This window comes from Halichoeres trimaculatus, unplaced genomic scaffold (genome assembly GCF_033239565.1).
Source record: "Halichoeres trimaculatus isolate MK-OKI-2021-1 unplaced genomic scaffold, fHalTri1.1 fHalTri1_scaffold_12, whole genome shotgun sequence".
In the NCBI taxonomy this organism is placed as follows: domain Eukaryota; kingdom Metazoa; phylum Chordata; class Actinopteri; order Labriformes; family Labridae; genus Halichoeres; species Halichoeres trimaculatus.
This window is the reverse complement of record NW_027437190.1, coordinates 29,554,349-29,574,939: the sequence shown is the minus strand read 5'-3', so window position 1 is coordinate 29,574,939 and position 20,591 is coordinate 29,554,349. Positions and strand designations below refer to the sequence as shown.

The 20,591-nt window shown below is 38.8% G+C and overlaps 1 protein-coding gene across 1 annotated transcript; it reads left to right on the top strand.

Annotated features, from left to right (window-relative positions):
- Positions 1–1,519: 1,519 nt before the first annotated feature.
- Positions 1,520–20,540, top strand: LOC141801089 (retinoic acid receptor beta-like). The gene is made up of 8 exons (XM_074683991.1): positions 1,520–2,093; positions 6,474–6,628; positions 7,316–7,457; positions 11,754–11,920; positions 12,617–12,793; positions 14,335–14,539; positions 14,619–14,777; positions 17,252–20,540. The coding sequence occupies exons 1-8, from the start codon at positions 1,928–1,930 to the stop codon at positions 17,389–17,391; spliced, it is 1,311 nt and encodes a 436-aa protein (XP_074540092.1). The 5' UTR covers positions 1,520–1,927; the 3' UTR covers positions 17,392–20,540.
- Positions 20,541–20,591: the final 51 nt, after the last annotated feature.

The window sequence follows — 20,591 nt, the reverse complement described above, 5'->3', positions numbered from 1 at the left end:
ACTGAAATTATTCATGAACAAATACCAAAAAAAATAAAAATAAAAATACAATGATGGCATTATTGATGATAAAAGCCACAGATATACCTACATTGTTAAGAAAAACTTAGATAAATTTGACAGACAGCAAACACACACAAACTGTGTGATTTTCATCACACAATTATTGGGGATGAAAAATTCAGATTACTGATTTCTCAATGGTTATGGTTAATGTTATGAGTCTGAGAAAAAGGGCTGAAAATGATTAAGAAATAGGTCTGAAAAGGTAAGTATTTCTAGGTGAAGAGGTTTTGGAATTGATTAACCATTTGTTAGAGCTGTTCTACTCCTGACAACATTTGTATCAATTCATCCTCCAATTGCATTCACCACTACTTACTAGTTTTTTCACTTCCTCTATCTCACAAACAGTAAATTATCAGGAATGTTCTCCTTCTCATATGATAGTGGTCTTTCCACATGTTTTGCGATGCAACACATTGTGTCACATTTGGACCTGTATTTTTTTAGTTGATTCCTATAAAATATTTTATTGCACTGGCTTTATAAAGTGGATAAAGGAAGTCTCCAAAAAGACAAGCTAATATTTTCATTGAAGGGTTCACTTGGAGGTATAGTCATAAATGTATGCCATTTACTGAAGTTGTAAAGGAATGGTACTTAAATCTTCAAGCCTCTAAACAAGATTTTCAGTACAACTGTATTTCTTCTTATTTTTCTTTCTTTTACTGTCAATGTAAATTTGTTTGTTTCTTTCCCAACATCCTGCAAGTGTTAGTAAATTTACACTAGCGTCACTGGAATGTATCTTAATTTTAAATATTTATTTAGTAAAATAATTATTTAATAAAATATCATTTATTTATTTATCTTATGAGATTACGTTAGCCTCTTGGCCTAAGTCATTTCTCAGTTTTCTGGAAAAAAATAAAAATAATAATTTTTAAGTTTTTCTTTTTATTATGTCATATTCAAATTATCTTTTTTTATTATCATTGTTAGCTTATTAGTTTTATTGAAATCTATTTGACCAAGGCAATTTTGCTACGAGGCTACCTTTATTTACACGAGTACAATTACGGATTATATCTTGTTCCGTTTTGTTTTTTTGTCCCTTTTACCTGTTGCCATCTTGGGTAAACTATGAAACGTTATTGTTATGAAAGTAAAATATACCTAAAGTGTTCAAAAAAGAAGAAAATCGGGAAAAACTCACATTCTCCGTCTCAGCAACATGCTAGGCTACGTTAGCCGCCATTAGCACAACACAAAGGGATCTCCAACCGTCAACGGTCAGCTCAGTTGCATTGTGGGTAATGTATGCATCAGGTTTTGACAACGAAAACATCGTACTTAATGTTTTTAGGGTTGAATTTAGATACTGTTCATATGCAAAATTTCGATTCGGGAAAGAAATTCTACTTTTATGATCTGATATTTAACTTTGCTTGAGTGAAGGACTTCAGCTTTAGCTTCCACCGCTGCTGGTGATGTCAGACGGCGGCTGGGTCATAGGGAGGTCAGTAGCAGAGGAGGTTCACGGAGAGTTCAGTCGCATACATTAGGTAACACCATCGCTCGCTCTGACATAACTAGTATGAAGCAGGTTGAGTTGAGACATTCGTCAATAAAGAAGAGATAAGAGGAAGAATTCTTGGGACAAACTTTGTTATGCAAAACAGCCTCCAGATCTGGATGTGTTAAACCGCTCTCTCTCTCTGTTGGCGGACTACAGTCTGCAGCGTGTCAACATGCAAACAATTTCCGAGCGTTTCGGGAAAATATAGGGCTATTTCCATCGTACACGCCTCCTTTAAGGTACCACAGGCATGTTTTCCTGCTGAAAGTAACCCGTAGACCCTCTATCCCGCCCTGTTGTGAGGGTTTTCCCATGCGGACTTCATCTCCAGACTGAAACTGCACCATGTTTGACTATCTGGAATTTCAAGCTTTCGCTCCTGGAGAAATCATGGACTTCTACACCACATCCAGCCCTGCATGCATGCTGCAGAAGGAGGACCATGATGATTTGGCTGACTTCTTCCCCGAGCTGATGGAGCCAGAGTGGCAGCAGCACCGGTGCTCGCAGTGTAGGTGGAATCTCTTGTTTTGGTCAAAATCTGTTGACTTAAAATCAATTTATTATCCAAACAAAATACAATTTTGACAAGTTAAGTGTATGTTTTTGATGTTGCTCCTTACCAAGACGTGCACGGCCCCTTACAGCTGTTATCTCTGCAAAAACAAATCCCATCCTGTGATTTCATGCATGAAACTTCAACAAAAGGAACAACACGTTTAAATGCTGCATATGCTAAGTTTAAGAGGGAGGCGTATTTACATTTATGGTCCAGTAGGTAATACTGCAAAACATCAGGGTGCACTAGACCCTTTTAGAGGAAGATAGGATGGATCATGATACATTATGTTAAATATCATGTAAGCCTAATTTCATACAAAAGATTTTCTAATTTAAGTGCAAATTAAATTGTGTACATGGAAGTAGTCAGAGTAGTGTGTTTGTGAATTATTTTGTATAAATAAAACACTAAAACCCAGATTAAGGATTAAAAAGCACTCTTTACAAAAGAGTACTTTACTGTACAAAAAAATTGGAGTTTAAATACTAGTAAGAACTTTGATTCAAATAAATGTGACCTTTAAATCCTAATTATTGCATTTTTACATCCAAAGTCAGATGTCATGTTTACACATGGTTGCACTTTCAGCAAACAGTTTTGCAAAGTGTCTTGTGAATGTCTAATAAATGGGAGATGCGTAAATGACCACAGCTATGAAGACAATAAATTATAGAGCCAGTCGATTAAATAACCAAACAAAATCAATTACCAGTGTTCACTTTTGGAGATATTAACCATACTAAGTGGCCAATAAGGAGGATAAGTGTTTACAAAACTAAGCTTACTAAGTATTGGGGTTGTGGAGATTTTTGAGTGAAACAGGCTTATTTTTCTTTAAATTTCAGTTTAAGAAGTTTGAATTTCATCTTGTTTAAACATTGTAATAGTTTTGAACATTTTACTGGTCTATTTGGCAGATGGAAATACCCATTAATATTTTTGTCTACACCAAACAAACTACCTATTAATGGTGTCTGGTGTATTAACACACACCCACAGTACAGTAAAAACCACCTTATGATGGTGTAAAAATATGTTTTCTAAGTTAAAGCCAAACTCCTAAACAAACACCATGGAAAAACAGCTTAAAAGCTCTCAGAGATCATCAGAAACACAGCGCTCTCCCTTTAAGCACAGGGATGTTCATGAAGGTGTTGTGGTGGTCTGGACAAGGCAGGCAGGGCCGGTCAGTTTGGGGTCACTGTGGGTTCACCGGACGGTCACCAGCTCAGGAGGTCAGAGACTGCAGCCAGAGCTGGAGGAAGTACTCAAAGATGCTGAAGTGAAAGTGCAGTAAAAGTATAAACACTTCAAAGTCCTGCTCTGAAGATGAAAGGATGGAGTGTAAGATTATATTTCAAACTCTAAAGTGACAGGCCAATGTGGATTCGCTTAGTAAATACAGTTCCCTGATGAATAAAATAGATTTAAAGCACATTATTTATTGGATTTATAAAATAAGAATAAAAAAGATGAGTGAAATAACTTTTACCTCAAGTTTCGAAATATTTAAGGGGTTGAATCAACAAAACATTTTATTTGCAATTTATAAAATGACTTTTGAAAAGTATTTTTTTTTAATTAGCGTTCCAAGCATTTCAAGCATTTCATATATCCTATGACATATTATGTTTTCGTTATGTTAATTTTCAGCTATAAACAATAGGCAATTGAAAAAACACCAATACACTTCTTAGCTGGCATGACAGAAATGAAGATATAACCCTGAATTACAACTTCAGTCAGTGACTTTGAATGTTAACATATTGAATACTTTTCTTCACAAGCAAAATGTCCAAGATTGTATTGCTGCAGATATTTCAATTTGAATGCAAAAACTTCTGGAGTAAGTATAAAAACAGGATTTAAAAATCACATTTTTTTCTCCTCTAAATGGAGAGTGTTATGACGAATAAATAATGAACGGTTTTAAAGAACCTGTGAATGTTGCTTGATCTTTCTCAGGATTTCTCACAGAGGTTTCCCCCCTCTGCGGTTATCAGGATAACTATGATCATTAAGCAGCATGTAGCGTCACACAAAGCATCGTCTATACATCAAATAACACCACCTAACCCAGGGAGGGGGGCTTCTCCACTCCAAATCAGTTACACCGCCCCACCACACACACTTTCTGCCTCTCCTCCCTCCCTCTCATCAGTCAGCTGGGCTTGTGGCATGCTCCTGCATTGTTTTGAGTTGAGAGAGAGCTTGGGCTCCTCGGCTGATGGGGGGTGGTGTCCTCGTGTGACCCGCTAATTCCAGGTTCAACCAGAGGCCACGGGTTCAAGGGGATGTAGATGTGCAATTTTTCTCGTTTTGTCCCTTTTCTCTGAATGTCTTTCTTCGTTTTCTGTCAGCGGTGGAGGTGAACAGAGAGCCGGCAGGGAGGCTGAGCGGGCCCTAATGGACTGCAGCGACTCTCTGGGAAGTGGTTTCAGAGTGGGAGGGGTCACTGTTGTTATTAATGTAGTTAAATTACACATTGAAGTGGAAAATGGAGCTTAAAGCTGGGCTACAATGGGGACCAGTGCTGTGTAAATATAGAAAGAGGTGAATTCAGTGATCACATCAGAGTAATGAGCTGTTAAACTAAAACCTTTTTTTTTACCAGGCTGTTTAGTTTTGCTTTGAATGGATCTACATGTGGTTTTCAGTGCTTCTGAAGCCAGCCTCTAGTGGACACTTGAGGAACTGCAGTTTCTAGCATCTCCACATCATCTTACTTTCTCAGTGCCAGAGATTTCCACTTAGTTTAGCCTTTATATGGGGTGATAATACAACCACCTTTTGTAAGAGTGCGATTACAAAATATGCACAGCAATAGTAGAAAACACTAAATGTAGCATATTCCTAGCATAACCCTCTGTGCTAGCAGCAGAAGCCCAGAGCGCACGCACCAAACACCCCCTCCCTGCTCCTCTGCCGGTTTCCTCTTCACTCAGACGGGGCCATATTTTACTTGACCAAAAACACAAATAAATGGACTCCCACCGAAAAAATCTGATATCGGTCTGCATTCACGCTTCTTTTTGCTTACAAAGTGAACGGCAGGTCGTCCTCGCTCTCATAACCACTCATCTTTACGTCGTTATTGCATATTTGTCCTGGCAGACTACCTGCGTTTGTTTATATCTTGCACGCCGCACGCGCGGACTGAAACACTAAGCAGCGAGCGCCTCGTAGCCAGCTGTGGCTCTGCAGCAGAGGTAGCGCCGTTTTACGACACGATGAGAACTAGAGCCGTATTTAGCTGTGTTTCTATGTGAAAGTAATGCGCTGAAAATTCTCTAAATAAAGAGTGAAAGCAGACTGATATCAGATTTTTTCAGTGGAAGTCCGTGTATTTGTGTTTTTGGTCAAGTAAAAATTGGCCCCGTCTGAATGCAGAGGAAACCGGCAGAGGAGCAGGGAGGGGGTGTTTGGTGCGAGCGCCCTGGGCTTCTGCTGCACAAAAACACTGCTGTAGGGGTAATTTCTGCCCTAAATCTTGTGATAGGACCCAACTTGTTCCATCCCGGAGTATCACTTTAAGGCTTTGCTTGGTCAAAAGTCACAATTAAAAGAACCAACAACATAAAATGTTCTACATTCACTTACAGAAAAGCTACTGCTAGCCAGATAACACATCTCTGATAGTTGGTTTTTACAGAAGTCCTGCCTCTGACAAGGCACGTTATTGCTTAGGATTTTAAAGTAGACAGTCTGATTTCAAGTAGGGCCAGTTTCACACCCGGCTTCACCTCTGGACACACTCCTGTCTGAGGTCCCTATCCAAACTATTCTGGAGTACGATGAAAAATCTCTGCCATTCTGTGATGCTCCAAGGAGATCAGAAGTTGGAGTCAGTAATGAGACAGTTTGTTCTTAATCCACGAGTTTGAGTTTTGTAATTCTAAAATCAAGTGGAGACATGTAGCTTTGTACTTTATCAGGGACAAATACAGAAATACCGAAAGGGGTGAGGGACTGGAGGCTTATCTGCTGCAGCCTCAGAGGGTCTGATAAAGGAAGATAAGATAGGTGGCTACATGGAGGTGGGACTCACCAGATGCCTGTTACCACACAGACATTTTGTGTTTTATTCAGACATTTTTTTTTGCAGCAAAACTGGATTTTAATCAGGCTATGGCTGTGACTCTCAATAGAGGTGGCATAGATCCAACAACCTGCGGTATATTGCTACCTGCTATCCCTCATTGTCTCTTCCAAGTTTCACTCTTCAGGAGCTCAGTCAGATTAAAACCCAAATAAGTCACCCATTGTCACATTCTCCGTGTCATGTCTTTGATTTTGTTTGCTTCTCTTGTTATCTTGTGTGTTTTTCAGCGGTGGGCAGCCAGAGCTCCAGCTCCAGCTCAGACGACCTGTTTGCCAGCCCCTCCTCCCCGCCGCCCCCTCCTCGCACTTACAAGCCGTGTTTTGTGTGTCAAGACAAGTCCTCGGGCTACCACTATGGCGTCAGCGCCTGTGAGGGCTGCAAGGTAACGTTTCAGGCCTGTGGTCCACTTTACAAAGGAAAAAATAGATTTCTGTCACGCTCCAGTAGAGGAGTGAGGACGGGCTGAGAGGTTTTTGTTTTTATTCAAGGAGCCGTTCTGTGTTTGTGTGTCAGGCTGAGGATAAAGGAGATGTTTAATTTCAGGGTTGAACCTTTTCAGTGACTGCAAAGCTGAAAATATAAACACAAGAATCAGTTTGTTTATTTTGTTTGATGGCTTTTCAAGGAATCGTTGCTCAGAGAAAGCACCACAGGGCTTGAACTTTGTCCTGCTGTGTGTGAAACAGGAAGATCTTTGTCAATATTATATCTGCAGAGATATAAACAAAAACCACGTGGCATTGTTTAACCGTTGGATCAGATTAGATACTTTTTTCTGCAGAAAAAACAAAGTAATGTCGCAGAGTTTCATTTTTAGTAACAGTCCATCCACTCGCTCGGTCATCTTCCTCAGCTTTACACCACCTGTCCTGAATTTCCTGTTTCTGAATGTGTTTTAATGCATGAGGTTAATATTTTATCTTGACTGTAACAAATTGTTTTCTTTTTTTTCTCTGTCATAGTGATCAGTTTGTAACCTGATTTCTGTATCAAACAGACTCCAAACAGAGTCAGCTCAGGTTATTTTTATACTCCGGTACCTCAGTTTATTAATACCTCCTCTCCGCAGGGCTTCTTCCGCCGCAGCGTGCAGAAAAACATGGTGTACACCTGCCACCGGGACAGAAACTGCATCATTAACAAGATCACCAGAAACCGCTGCCAGTACTGTCGCCTCCAGAAGTGTTTTGCTGTGGGAATGTCCAAGGAGTGTGAGTTTCTGATCCTCTTCTGTTACTCCCTCTTTGATAAAAGTAGACAGACACAGTTCGATCTCTAAATGAGACATTCACTATGTTGTCTAACCTTCATGTAGTTGTAAACACACTGAGAGGAAGTTATGACACCTTCAAGGACAGGTGGAAAGGCCACAGGTTGTTGATATCATTGGCTGGAGAGAGAAATAGGATAAAGGTCACAACGGTGGATTATTAACTCATGGTTATTATTTGTGTTTTGCAAAACAGGTTACATAAGTGAATCATAAAAGATTAGCACAAAAGGCTATATTTAGACCAGGGCTGCGACTTTAATGTGTTAATTAGATTTATTAAACCACAGTTAATATTGTTTTGAATGACAATGTGAACATCAAAACTACTACAAGCGTTAGCTGCCTGAACTTTTCTGACTTGCAGTGTTGCGCTATGTCTCTGTCATCTCACTTCTTCTCCTCATATCCATGCTGATCTCTCATCCAAAGAGCGCACGGCTCTCACCCACAGTAGTTGATTTTCAGCATGATTTTGATTGACAAGCTCCTCCAGACCCCGCCTCCCCCTGCTGAAAAACATAATTCACTTCTTTAGATGCAGTAAATGGTTTTTCAACATCAGTGGCAGCACTTTTTATTATTGTCCTGTTGAAAAAAATGGGGATTTACAAATCTCTTCTTCTTCATGTATTTATATTAGTCATGCACTACAGTTTTGTAATGTCCTAGAATTCAAATTCATATTCTTATGAGTTAAAAATGTGATTAAATAGATTAATTGATTACAAATCCTTTTATTAATTAGATATTTTTTAGACCAAAGATAATGATACAGTGTTGATCCAAACACACCACTTTGAATATCTGAAATGTATCTGATTTAAGTTTCCTCTTTAAGAGAATTTACTGGTTAAGACTGGTTTACAACATGTAACTTTTCACAACCGCCACGGTTACATGTGGAGTTTTTCATCTTTCCCAAGGGAATCTTTCTGAATGACTTTTTCGAAAACAATAGTAAACATGGAAAGGAATATTCCAATCTCTGGTCTACATGCACCGCTATAATCAAACAGAATAGTCAATGGGGCATGCACAAACAAACGTAAACATCACCAGCAGTCCAGTGCTGACTGCTCGCCGCCATTTTTAAAATTGAGGAACGTCTCTAAGTTGTGTGTTACGTCATATCAGAGCATGCGCTGAAAGAACGCACCCTGACAACTTTCCGTTTTAGTGGATACATGATACCTCAATCGGTTTGGGGAAAGGAATATTCCACCCCTGAGAACCCGATTAAATGTTCGTTCAGATTGGAATAAGGTGTTTACAAAGGTTAAATTCTTTCCGTTTGAGTAAATAAACCGAATGCAAGTGGAATATTTGGGTCCATGTATACTTGGCTTATGATGTGTATTTTTATTTAACCACAGTTATTGTGAGTCAGGTTTAATGGTGACTGATCACTGGTGACAATTTCAAGGTTATGGATCCTTTAAAGAAGCTAGAAGACTGATGCCACCGGAGGAGCTTGCAGGTTTTGGACTTGATGCTGTGTGATGAGATGTTATAGAGAAAGTTTTTCTGTTTTCTCCTTTTTTTTTAACGTAACAGTACAGTATGTTAAGGACTGACAAGGATTAGGGTCACAAATAATGTTCATTTGGGTTAGGTTAGGTCAGAAAATTAAATAAGAAATCTGAATTTGATCTCAGATTTCTGAAAAAATAGAGGATTCAGAGGGAAAATAAGTCAAGTTTCAGAATCAGAGTCAGAATTGAGTTTTATTGCCAAGTACATTTGCACATACAAGGAATTTTACTTGGTGTTGGTGCAACAATTGACAAGAAAAAATACAAGTTTCTAGCTGTACATTCTGTAAAATAGAATATAGAAAAAGTTAAGATACTGAGTTTACAGATTTACAAAAAAATAGAATAAAATAAAGATAAAGAATATTTATAGAAAAAAAATAATAATGAAAAAACAGAGGATACATAATTTCTCATCTCATAATTCTCATAATTTCTGTAAGAATTATGAGATTATAGTAAGAATTGGGATTTTTCACCCCCAGAATTCAGACCTTAATCTCAGGATTCAGACGTCAGAGTCAGAGCTTCATTTAAAAAGTCATATGAATGCAGCAGTGTTGGTAGATTAAGTGTTTTTGCAGCAACTCGTATTTGCATTCAGTGGAGCATATTTTGCCCTAAATTAATGCATAATGGTTCCTTTATACATATGCAAGCAACACATGTCTCAGGATCTTTTGGACTTTCTTCCTCAGTTGTAGCAGGTGCAAAAGCTGTGTATCCCTGATGGGGTGGATTGCACATCCTACAGTCAGACGCAGTCAGAAGGAACAGACTCTGTATCAACTTTTAACACGCTTATGAAACTTCCAAGCTTCACTTCTTACAGCTATTTCACTTGAATGTAGAGAGTGTAAAGAGAAGATAAATTGAAAGTGTTTTATTAATCAGCGTTGCCCACTTTCTTGAAGAGACATGCTACTTTTGAGTCATAGATTAATGTTTTGAGTAATCCTGAAACTATCTGCACGTTGAGATGAAACCAGCGTCGATTTCTCTGTGAACACCAGCAGCACTCGATCCCCACAAATGTAAGACAGAAAGAAAGTCAAAGCATGTTAGTCAGAAGTAAAGTGACCTAAATAAGAGAGTGTGTGTTATGTGGAGCGTTATGTAGGATAGTGATAGGGCTGCAGTGGAGGATCCACCCATCCACATGTCCCATTGTTGCTCCTCCGCTCTCAGAAACTCACACATTACGTAAATACCTCACATGTATCAGACAGATGGATGCTATGTAACCGCTCACTGGCCGCTTCAGCCGCTGTGTAACATGATCTCACTAGGAGTGTTTACACAATGACGACTGGATGTAGGGCACCCAGAGAGAGGAGGAGTAAGAGGTGGAGGAGGGGGAGGAGAGTTGTAGTAAGGATAGCAGACAGTGAGGTGTTACATAATCCTGAACCCGACTGACATGTGTGTAACCGCCTCAGCCATGTCAGTAGGACGCAGAGAAACGTGTTGACACCGTTACCGAAGTGATTATGAAAGGTTAACCTGGTTAGGCTGCTTTAGCTGGATTCACGTGCTCCAGCGTGTAACCGATAATCCTCCGGCTCACTCTCAGCCCTCTTTGCTCCAAAGTTTCACTGAAAACTGCAGAGAAAAAGTCTCGTAGCTCTATTTACCTGAGCTGCTCTGAGTCCTGTTTTCATACCTTTACCTTTGTTCACGCTCACTCTCAGGCTGAATGTCATACTTCAGATAAGCCCCTGAAGAAGAAGTCTGCCAGAGTTTCCAGTTTGACACAGTTCTTTTTCACACTATAGGGTTATTTTCGGACAAATTTGAGCAGTGGATGAATCACTTTCTCTACTTGGTAGTCTAACACTAACACTCTCATTCACCTCATTTAAACCTGGTGGATGGATGTTAAACGAGTAAACACACAGTTTCAAGCCTTTCAGTTCACTGTCATTACCTTTAGTTCCATTTCTTCTTTAAAGGCCTTGTGAGGGCTTTTTGAGGGGTCTTGAAATAGTCTCAATTTTATATGTTTGAACAAGCGTTCAAAACAGCGTTTTGCAACATTTGTCAAGTGAGTCTTGTGGAGGAGGTACCAACAGGGCTCGCTTTAATACAACAAATATGATTCATCATTTACAACAAAATCACCCAATGGAGGTTTTATCAGAGAAAGGTATCAGTATTGTATTGATATCAGCAAAACATATCATGAAAAAATCTGATTGGATCAGGAGTCAAAAACATCCTTACTGAATGCTGTGAGAAACCTGCTGAATGAGCTTAAACAACAAAACCTTGTTGTGCACAACACTTAGTAAAGAAAAATCAAGAGTCTTTTGTTTCCTCCAGTTCTTGTTTACTGGTAGTTTTTCTCTAATGGAATGATTGCTCTGTCCCTCCCGTCACATGACGTTTGTTTGGATGCTGACACAATAAACACGAAGACCTCAATGTGACTCTGATGACCTCCTGATGTTGTCATAGTCTTAATTGTGAGCTGAGCAGGTGATACAGATACAACATTTTCTTACATGAAAAAATGTAAATAAAAGTTTTTCTTGAGATCACTTTGCCCAAGATTTTAACAGGTTACTGTGTACTCTCACTCTCTCAGCAGTGTCTGTTTTTGACTAACCATATCGAGGACAATGACAGAAGAAAACACATGTGGTCTCTTGATTTGTCTGAACCTCATTAAGTCATGTATCTAAACATCTTTCTTCCCTCAGCTGTAAGAAACGACAGGAACGGGCGGAAGGCGAAGAAGGAAGCGGTGAAGATGACGATCATGGAGACGTATGAACTGACAGCGGAGCTTGGGCTGATTGTGGAGAAGATCTGCAGAGCGCACAGAGAGACATTTCCCTCTTTGTGTCAGCTGGGAAAATACACCACGGTGAGTCACCTCAGAGTTTAAATAATATGATATAATAAAATACCTCTTAGGAGAGAATCATCCTTGAAGAGGAATAAAAAAAGATCACTTAGTTTGCTTTGTACAATGAAGTGAAGCATTTAGACATAATGTTGTTGATAATAGTAGAAAAATATGATCTGCTTTCACAGATAATTTCACTTCAGCTGCCCTGAAAAGACAAAGAATGAGCCAGTGTGTGAGGAAAAAAGGTGTGAATCAGATTTTGAGGAAAAGACCTTGTGCTAGTGGTGATTACTGACGTATTTTTAAACTGTAAGAGTGTCATTTGAACGCGGTATTTTTTAACAGTCAACATGTCAGGATATTTTTATGACAGGATTGGGATCTGTTTTCATACTTGCATACTGTGGATCCTGCACCTCAAAAATAAGATCCCTTAATGACAGAAACCAATAAGCAGCCTGTGTTACATAATAGTAATCCATCCTGGTGGGTGAAGCAGGGAGTGCCCTTCCTATAAATACACAAATGTTTTCACAACACGTGTTTGTGGTTTGACGAGTCAGCAGAAGTAAGTGATGCATGACAGGCATCAGGAAGTACAGGATTAATGAACTCACTGATACACATCATGAGTTGACAAAGTCGAAAACATCTCTTTGGTGACAAAAACAAACATCTGATAAGTGTTTTTGTTGTTTATTCCTCATCCAGAACTCGAGCTCGGACCACCGGATCCAGCTGGATCTTGGGCTGTGGGACAAATTCAGCGAGCTGGCCACCAAGTGCATCATCAAGGTGGTGGAGTTTGCAAAGCGAGTGCCTGGATTCACCGGCCTGACCATGGCGGATCAGATCACCCTGCTCAAAACTGCCTGCCTCGACATTCTGGTACATTTTAACATTCAGCCACTATGTGTGGAAACCTTTCTTAATTTTTTTTTTTTCAAATTATCTTTTTCTTTTCTTTTTTTTTTTTACACTTTATGTACATACAGGACAGGAACAAAACCCCCCAAAAAAACAAAAGCAAAGCCAGAAAGAGTAATGCAAAACAGAAAATATAAAATGATATCATATGATATAATCTAATAAAAAATATATAATATAATATAATATAATATAATATAATATAATATAATATAATATAATATAATATAATATAATATAATATAATATAATATAATAAATTAATATTTTTTTTTAAGAGGCTAATGCATCAATAAGCCATGGTCGCAGTTAATTAATTAATTTTTTTCTTTTTTTGTCACTTCCTTTACACTCATATTTGTGGAAACTTTTCTTTTTTTCTTTTAATTATCTTTTTTTTTCTTTTTTTACATTTCATGTACATACAGGACAAGAAGAATAACCAAGAAAAACAAAATCTAAATCTAAAGAGAAAGTAATGCAAAACAGGAAATATAAAATGATAAAATATAGTAAATTTAATATAATATAATATAATATAATATAATATAATATAATATAATATAATATAATATAATATAATTTAAATAAAAAACAAATAAATTGATTTATTTATTAATTTATTAGCCACAGTTAATTTCTTTCTTTCTTTTTTTTTTCCTTCCCTTCCTTTACTCTCATACTTGCGGAAACTTTTGGTTTTTAAAAAGTTCCAGCTGTGCATTTTTTTTTTTATTTTCTGCACCCACACAAAATGTTCAAAAACTGAACAACATAAATTCCTTATAATCCAACTTTTACCATCTATCTATCTAACCTCTGCATTCACTCTGACTGCTGGTATTCAAAGAAAAACTGTTACCCAGCAGCCCTGCAGCGGTGCATTTCTGCTTAATCCTCTTTAATCCTCTCTCCTGTCGTCACCGTCAGGGCGGGATTATTTCCTCTGACGCTCTCTGAAAGCTCCAGGGGAGTGCCACGTAGCAACAGCTCTGTTGTGTTTACATTTCACATAATTTCCCTGAAGAGGCATTCGAGGAATTGTTTGTCAGGTCCGACTGAGTGGGTCTTCACTTTTTCCACTCCCTCTCTGGCAGCAGTGCAAACCTGAGTTATGTAACAGGATGTGAAATGAAAAAAATAACACAGGCTCTCTGGATCACACAGGCTGGAGTGTTTGGGAGGCTTTAAAACTTCTGGTAATGTAACACAAAGTCAAATCACAAAGATTAAGTTTTGATAGAGGCAGAGTTACTTTAAAACTGGTGTTAAAATCCCATTTATTGAAACAATCTAATTTGTTGAGTCTGATATCTGACTGATGCTCTAATGGACTGCATATCTTCTACAACAGCCAGCCTGATTTAATGAAGGAGTTTCTCCAACCAGGACAATTTGAAGTTTTGCAGACTTTTCAAGCAGCTGCGCCCGTCTCATTTCATTAAAACTTTTGTTTTTTTCATCAAATCTCACTCACTGTGGTTTGTTTTTCTTGGGTGCAGATCTTGAGGATTTGCACTCGCTACACTCCAGACCAGGACACCATGACCTTCTCAGATGGGCTAACCCTGACTCGTACTCAAATCCACAATGCTGGATTCGGACCGCTGACTGATCAGGTTTTCACGTTCGCCGGCCAGCTGCTGCCTCTGCAGATGGACGACACAGAAAGCGGACTGCTCAGCGCCATTTGTCTTGTCTCTGGAGGTACACATGAAAACCATAAGACAGCTCATGCTGAAAAAAAACTTTTTAGAGAAATAAAGTTTAATGTTTGTCTGATTAGACCGTCAGGACCTGGAGGAGCCGTCAAAGGTGGAGGTGCTGCAGGAGCCACTGCTGGAGGCGCTGAAGATTTACTCTCGCAAACGTCGACCCAGCATGCCGCTCATGTTCCCCAAAGCCCTCATGAAGATCACCGACCTGCGCAGCATCAGCGCCAAAGGTGAGACAGTAACAACCTTTAAGTGCATTGTTCTCCCTGAAGAGCTCGGTCTCAGATGTTTGAATGCATGTAAACTGTTTCAGACTGGTTTTAAGCCTCTTCACAGCTCTGAAACTGCTCTTTTAACAATTTTTAATGATCTACTGTTGAATCTGGACTCTGGTTACTGTGCTAATTTAATCCTTCTTGACTGGACAGTGGCATCAAAGGCACTGCTTTGGGATGGTTTCAGTCTTACCTCTCTGAGAGATCATTCTCCGTACACATGGGAAAGTTTTCCTCCACAGTGGCCTCTTTGACAAGTGGGGTTCCCTAGGGTCAGTTCTCGGCCCTTTTCTGTTCTCTCTCTCTATATGCTACCCTTGGGATCGACCTTTAGGTAGCATAGTGTTCCTTTCCATTGTTTTGCTGATGATGTTCAGGTGTATCTACCTCTAAAGGCCTCTTAAAAAGATTTTCCTCAGGCAGTACTCAGCTGTATGCATGATGTAAAAGCATGGATGGATTTAACTTCTTGAAATTGAATGAAGACAAAACTAGGTTCTGACATGGTCCAGGCCTTTTCTAGTTCCCTGGGATCTGTAGCACCTTTCATAGGGTCCCATGCCAGGAACCTTGGTGTAATCATTGATGGTGCTTTTAAATTTGACAGGTCAGCCCAGTTGTTAAGGCCATCTTTTCTCAGCTGTGGCTTCTGGCCAAAGTAAAAACATACTGAAACAAGAAAGATCTTGAGAAGATTATTTATGCTTTTGTTACATCTCGCCTTGACTACTTAAAGTCCTTGTATGTTGGCATCAACCTGTCCGAGCTTAACTGCCTGCAGCCTTTACTTTCTTCTCTGCACTGGCTTCCAGTGAAGTACAGGATCGATTTAAGATCATTTTATTTGTTTTTAAATCCCTGAATGGTCTGGCCCCTGAATACTTATCAGACCTTGTTAAGCTACACCAGCCCTCCAGAGCCCTTATTTCAGCTGATCAGATGGTTTTAGATGTTCCACATTCTTTTTTTAAAATCCAGAGGAGATCGAGCTTTTGCAGTAGTGGCTCCTACTCTGTGAAATGCTCTACCTTTAACTGTGTGGACTGCAAATAGCCTCTCCTCTTGTACAACTCTTTTAAAGATTCACTTGTTCACTTTAGCTTTTGGCACAGGTTAGCCACTTTGATTGAGTCTTTTGTGTCTATCTATGTTGTTTTTAATGCTTTATATGTTTTATGCTTTAAGTTTTATTGTTTTAAAGTTTTATTGCTTTATTGTTTCTGACTTTTTACTGTTAAAGCACTTTGGTGGGCCACTGGCTGTGTAAAAGGTCCCATATTCTGCTCCTTTTCTGCAGTTAAATATGGATCACTGATGTCTTCATGAAATGGTAGAAACATGTTTTGGTCCAAAAAGCCAATAAATCAAGCACAGCAGCATTGTTTCCAGGCTCTCATAGCCCCTCTGTTCAAAACGCTCTGATTTAGTGGGCGTGGCCTTCATATGTAACTGAGCCACCGCTGATACCGCCCTGCTCTTCTGCGTCACTGAGAGCGGCGCCACGAGCTCCGAGTGCACAATGTTTAGAAAACAGCGAAGCTTGTTTACCGTAACATTACAGGCTAAAACAACAGGCTAACCACAGCTAAAGTTAGCATCCTGAAGCTAACACAGAGACAGGGGGGACACTGAGGAAAAGCTCTTACATCTGCTCCACAGCACACAGCATTTAAAATACTCACATTTCCAGGGTCTGAGGTTTGTTAGCGGATAGTTGGTAATGCGCCTGGATTCAGGACCAGTCTATTTGCTCGCCCTCTGTTGGACTGTCCAAAGTTGGAAAAGCAGTCGGCCGTGAAGTGACTAGCACATACATGCGCAGTTTTACTGAGTGTAGCTGGCACATTTCCCTCATAAATGAACTCTAGCCACTTAGTCTTGTCTTCTTCCGAGATGGGAAGCTTGTGCATGGAACTATGTGGCTGTTTACAGCCAAAAACAGAGCAGTGATGGATCTACAACTTTGGCACTCTCCGCCCCGCTGCTGGAGAGAAATCTCTCCAGCAGCTGGGAGGGGGTTCGGGGGTATCCGCTCTGGTGGACCAATAAGGCCAGACTTGCTCCTGATTGATCAAAAAAGGGAATCGCTGACATCAGCAAATCCCCAAAATCCAAACAGCTCGTTTTAGGTCAGGATTTTACATTCACAGGCACTACTAAGTACAGGTTTTGTCATTAAATGTCACATTTTGTGGGCTGGGAGGAAAGCCAAAGACCCACAAATTTCACTAAAAGACTTAAAGTGATTTTTGCATAATATGGGACCTTTAAATGTGCTATATAAATAAAGCCTACATAAGCTGACACTGTAATTTAATAACTCCAATGTAACTTTCCAAAGCCAAAAATCAGAAATATGAGTTATCTCTCCAATGATAAAAGTACTCATGTCAATGTGTGTGTTATGAAAAACCTGTTTCTTTCCACAGGAGCTGAGAGGGTAGTAACTCTGAAGATGGAGATCCCGGGCTCCATGCCTCCTCTGATCGAGGAAATGTTGGAGGACCTTCAGGACCTGGAGAGCGACCAGAACAAACACTCGGACTCACCGACTCCTCTCAGCACATGAAACACTCTGAAATTTCCCTCCAAAGCTGCTCAAAGAACACTCACTCTCGTTTCCTCCTCCTTGGAGAGGAAACACAACCGACTAACACACACATGCGGTCCGGAGGGTTTCCAGTGTCTTACCTCAGATTGTGGTCGGAGGAGTGTGAGTGTTTTAAAAAAGAAACCACTGTGTGTAAAGAAGAGATTCAGTGTTACACTAACGTCCAAGCTGTAAAAGAAGAGCTAATTTCTAAGTTCTGCTTTGAGCGGGAAAGAAAAGACGATGCTGTTGTTTAATCAGTGTTTCGTTTTCTAACTTCCTCTTCGCAGCGCCTCATAACCACTCCAACTTCTCTGTTTCAGGTTCCTCCTGTATTTATATGTGCATGAGATGTCACATGGATTTATTTTACCTCATAAAACAACACAATCTGTAGCTTTAGTGTAAGCTTTTTTTTATCTCACCTTTCATCTTTTTATTTTTGTTCATGTAAAGATGAAATCTCTGAACTACCGGAGACAGATTTAGAGAAATAAGCAGATTTATATTTACAAAAGGGAAATTTAAGACTCTAAAAGTATATTACATTCACTCGTAAAGGGTTAATGCTGAAATAAAGCAGATTCAAATACATATTCACACATAGAGACATTTAAAGGAGCAGTCTGCAGATTTTGCATCATGTATATTTCTGATGGGTATGTAGCTGTTTCTAAAGTCACTGATTTATTGTACATTTTATTAAACACTGTGTAGTTTTTTGAAGATAAATCATCAGTTTTCTTTGTCAGTGTAAGGTCGATTTGAGAGGAGTCCAGGAACAAAACCTTCCCACTTCATGTTGTTTTGGCTTCAATGTCCATTACAGTCACTTTCAGAAAGGCCTGATTATTACAAAATTAGTTACCGTTAAAAAAAGGACAAAATAAATATACCAGAGTGTTTTCAATCCACTCAGCAGACTCTGACAGGAGTTTTAATTCCCCAGCTCTTCCTGTACAGCGTCCTGGCTTCAGACTCCCCCATGTGACACATTCAGCTTTGACTCTAATCAACTGTGCTCCAGTATTAAAAAGATAATACAAATTTTACATTGTAAGAAAGCTAATACACAGCAGTATTTTCATGTTCTAAAAGTTTTAACCCCTGATGATATTCTCACATTTGTTGGTAGGCCTGAATATTCTTTGACATATCTGAGTTTCTGTGTTTTTTGTTTTTGTTTATGTTTTTGCTCCACATTTAAAAAAACGTTTTCTATGAATGTTTTCTACATAAATAACTTTTCAGTTAACAAAACCGTACCCTTTTTTTTTTTTTTTTTTTGAAAGGCACCTGTGTAGGATACTTTGTATAGCATGTATAACACTCTTAATGAGTACAGACCTACGGAAGCCCAGAGTGAACATGCAATAAGCACTCTCTTGTTAGAACCAGGGATGTACCAATATGAAAATTTTGGCTGACATTAATATTGCTGTTATGGCCAATAAGCAATATTAACTGATATCAATATTGGTAAAAAAAAACAAACAAAAAAAAACAATCTCAGATAATCAAATCGTGAACATACTGAAAATCATGCAAACCAAATTTTTCAATAACTCCCTTTGTTTTCAAACTTGTTTTCCTTGTCTACTCTTCTTAGGTAGTTTTGTTGTTTACATAGTCATAGAAAAAAACATTACTTGGGTCTTGAAAGATTGTTCAAGGTGCTCTGAAAATTGCCGGCAGCTAATGAGTAAATATAAAGGCCCACTTTAACACATCTGCCAAAAAAAATGACCGGCATCAACCAGTACCAATATTGATACCAATATATCGTGCATCCCAGTTGGAACAAAAAGTAAAAAGAAAATCTCCACAACACTGAGTCAAACTACAAAATTTTTATTTACAACAAGAAAACTGAGCAGAAGTTTATTTCAGAGTTGCAAAGTTGAATGCTACGCCTGCTGTTTCCTCTTTTTGAGAAATATGAGCATGTTCACACGGTCAGATGCAATTAGGGAGCAAAACCAAGCTGCAAAAAAAGTGAAATCTTATCAAGTGTTTTTGTCCTATTTTCAGTAGAAAATGTCTTCTTAGACTTAATATGAGTCACAGTCACCGGATCAGTCTAGAAAAATGTCTTGTTTTAAGTTATTTAAAGACAAAATGAGGTCTGAATTGCTTGAAACAAGTAAAAGAAATCTGCCAATGGAACAAGAGAAGAGTTACCTTTACTAAGACATTGTTCTATTTTCAAGCAAATTGTTGAGCAAATTTTTCTTGTGCAGAAAATAAGACAAAACACTTGATAAGATTTCAGTTTTTCCAGTGCAGGCAGAAAAAACCCTTCCAGACGTCATTGGTACTGTGGGTCAGCTAGTCTTAGTCATCTCTGCTTTGACTTTATGCAAAAAAGAGCTTATGGAAACCCAGCACAGCCCCTGTATTTGTGTCTCTGCTGTGTTTGACACCTTTAGACAGGTGACTGGCATTGAAACATGCTTTAAACTTCAAATACCACCCTGTTAGCTAAATAATGAAATCAAACGTTGTTTACCTCTTCCTGGTGGAATATTGAGCAAAAAAGGGTGTTATGATTACACTCTTAACAATCATTTCCCCCATAATAACAAGTTAATCTCTAGTTTTCTCCAGATTCTACTTATTTACTTTGTACACCCTGATAACGGTGCTGATTTTCCACTGATAAATACGTTTCTGATGTTTTTTTTGTCATGTTGTACAGACAAATAACAATACAATAGTTTTTAAACAATTTAGAAATCAGAAGAATGGCGGGTCGATGTTACTGACCGATCATATGACAAGATCTTTAGAGAAAACAACTGATTCATGTCCACTCAGGGCTTCCATACAAACAGAAGAATTCAAACCAAACACTGTTTGAAAACATCTCGCTCCTCTAGTTATGAGAGAAAGAACTTTAAAGGTCACGGTTTAATGTTTGTCTCATTATAAACAAATCAAACTTGAATAAAACAGAATCTGAAACTCAAAGGACACTCGTGCCTGAAATAAAACCCTCCATGAACACAAAAATGTCCTTTGCATGTTTGAAACATTTGTGTGTACTGGCAGAACTCATGTGCCTACTCTCAACGTGCCAACATCTTTAATGAACAGACATTTTTTAATGTTGTACAGATGTATTAAACCTGGAGCAGATCACTTTTCATATGTTTTGTTGGTCTATTAAAGTTTTGTGT

Coding starts and splice junctions, on each gene's coding strand:
- LOC141801089 (XM_074683991.1), top strand. CDS start 1,928: ATGTTTGACTATCTGGAATTTCAAGCTTTCGCTCCTGGAGAAATCATG. Junction 6,629..7,315: donor GCGCCTGTGAGGGCTGCAAG/GTAACGTTTCAG, acceptor TCCTCTCCGCAG/GGCTTCTTCCGCCGCAGCGT. Junction 11,921..12,616: donor AGCTGGGAAAATACACCACG/GTGAGTCACCTC, acceptor TTCCTCATCCAG/AACTCGAGCTCGGACCACCG.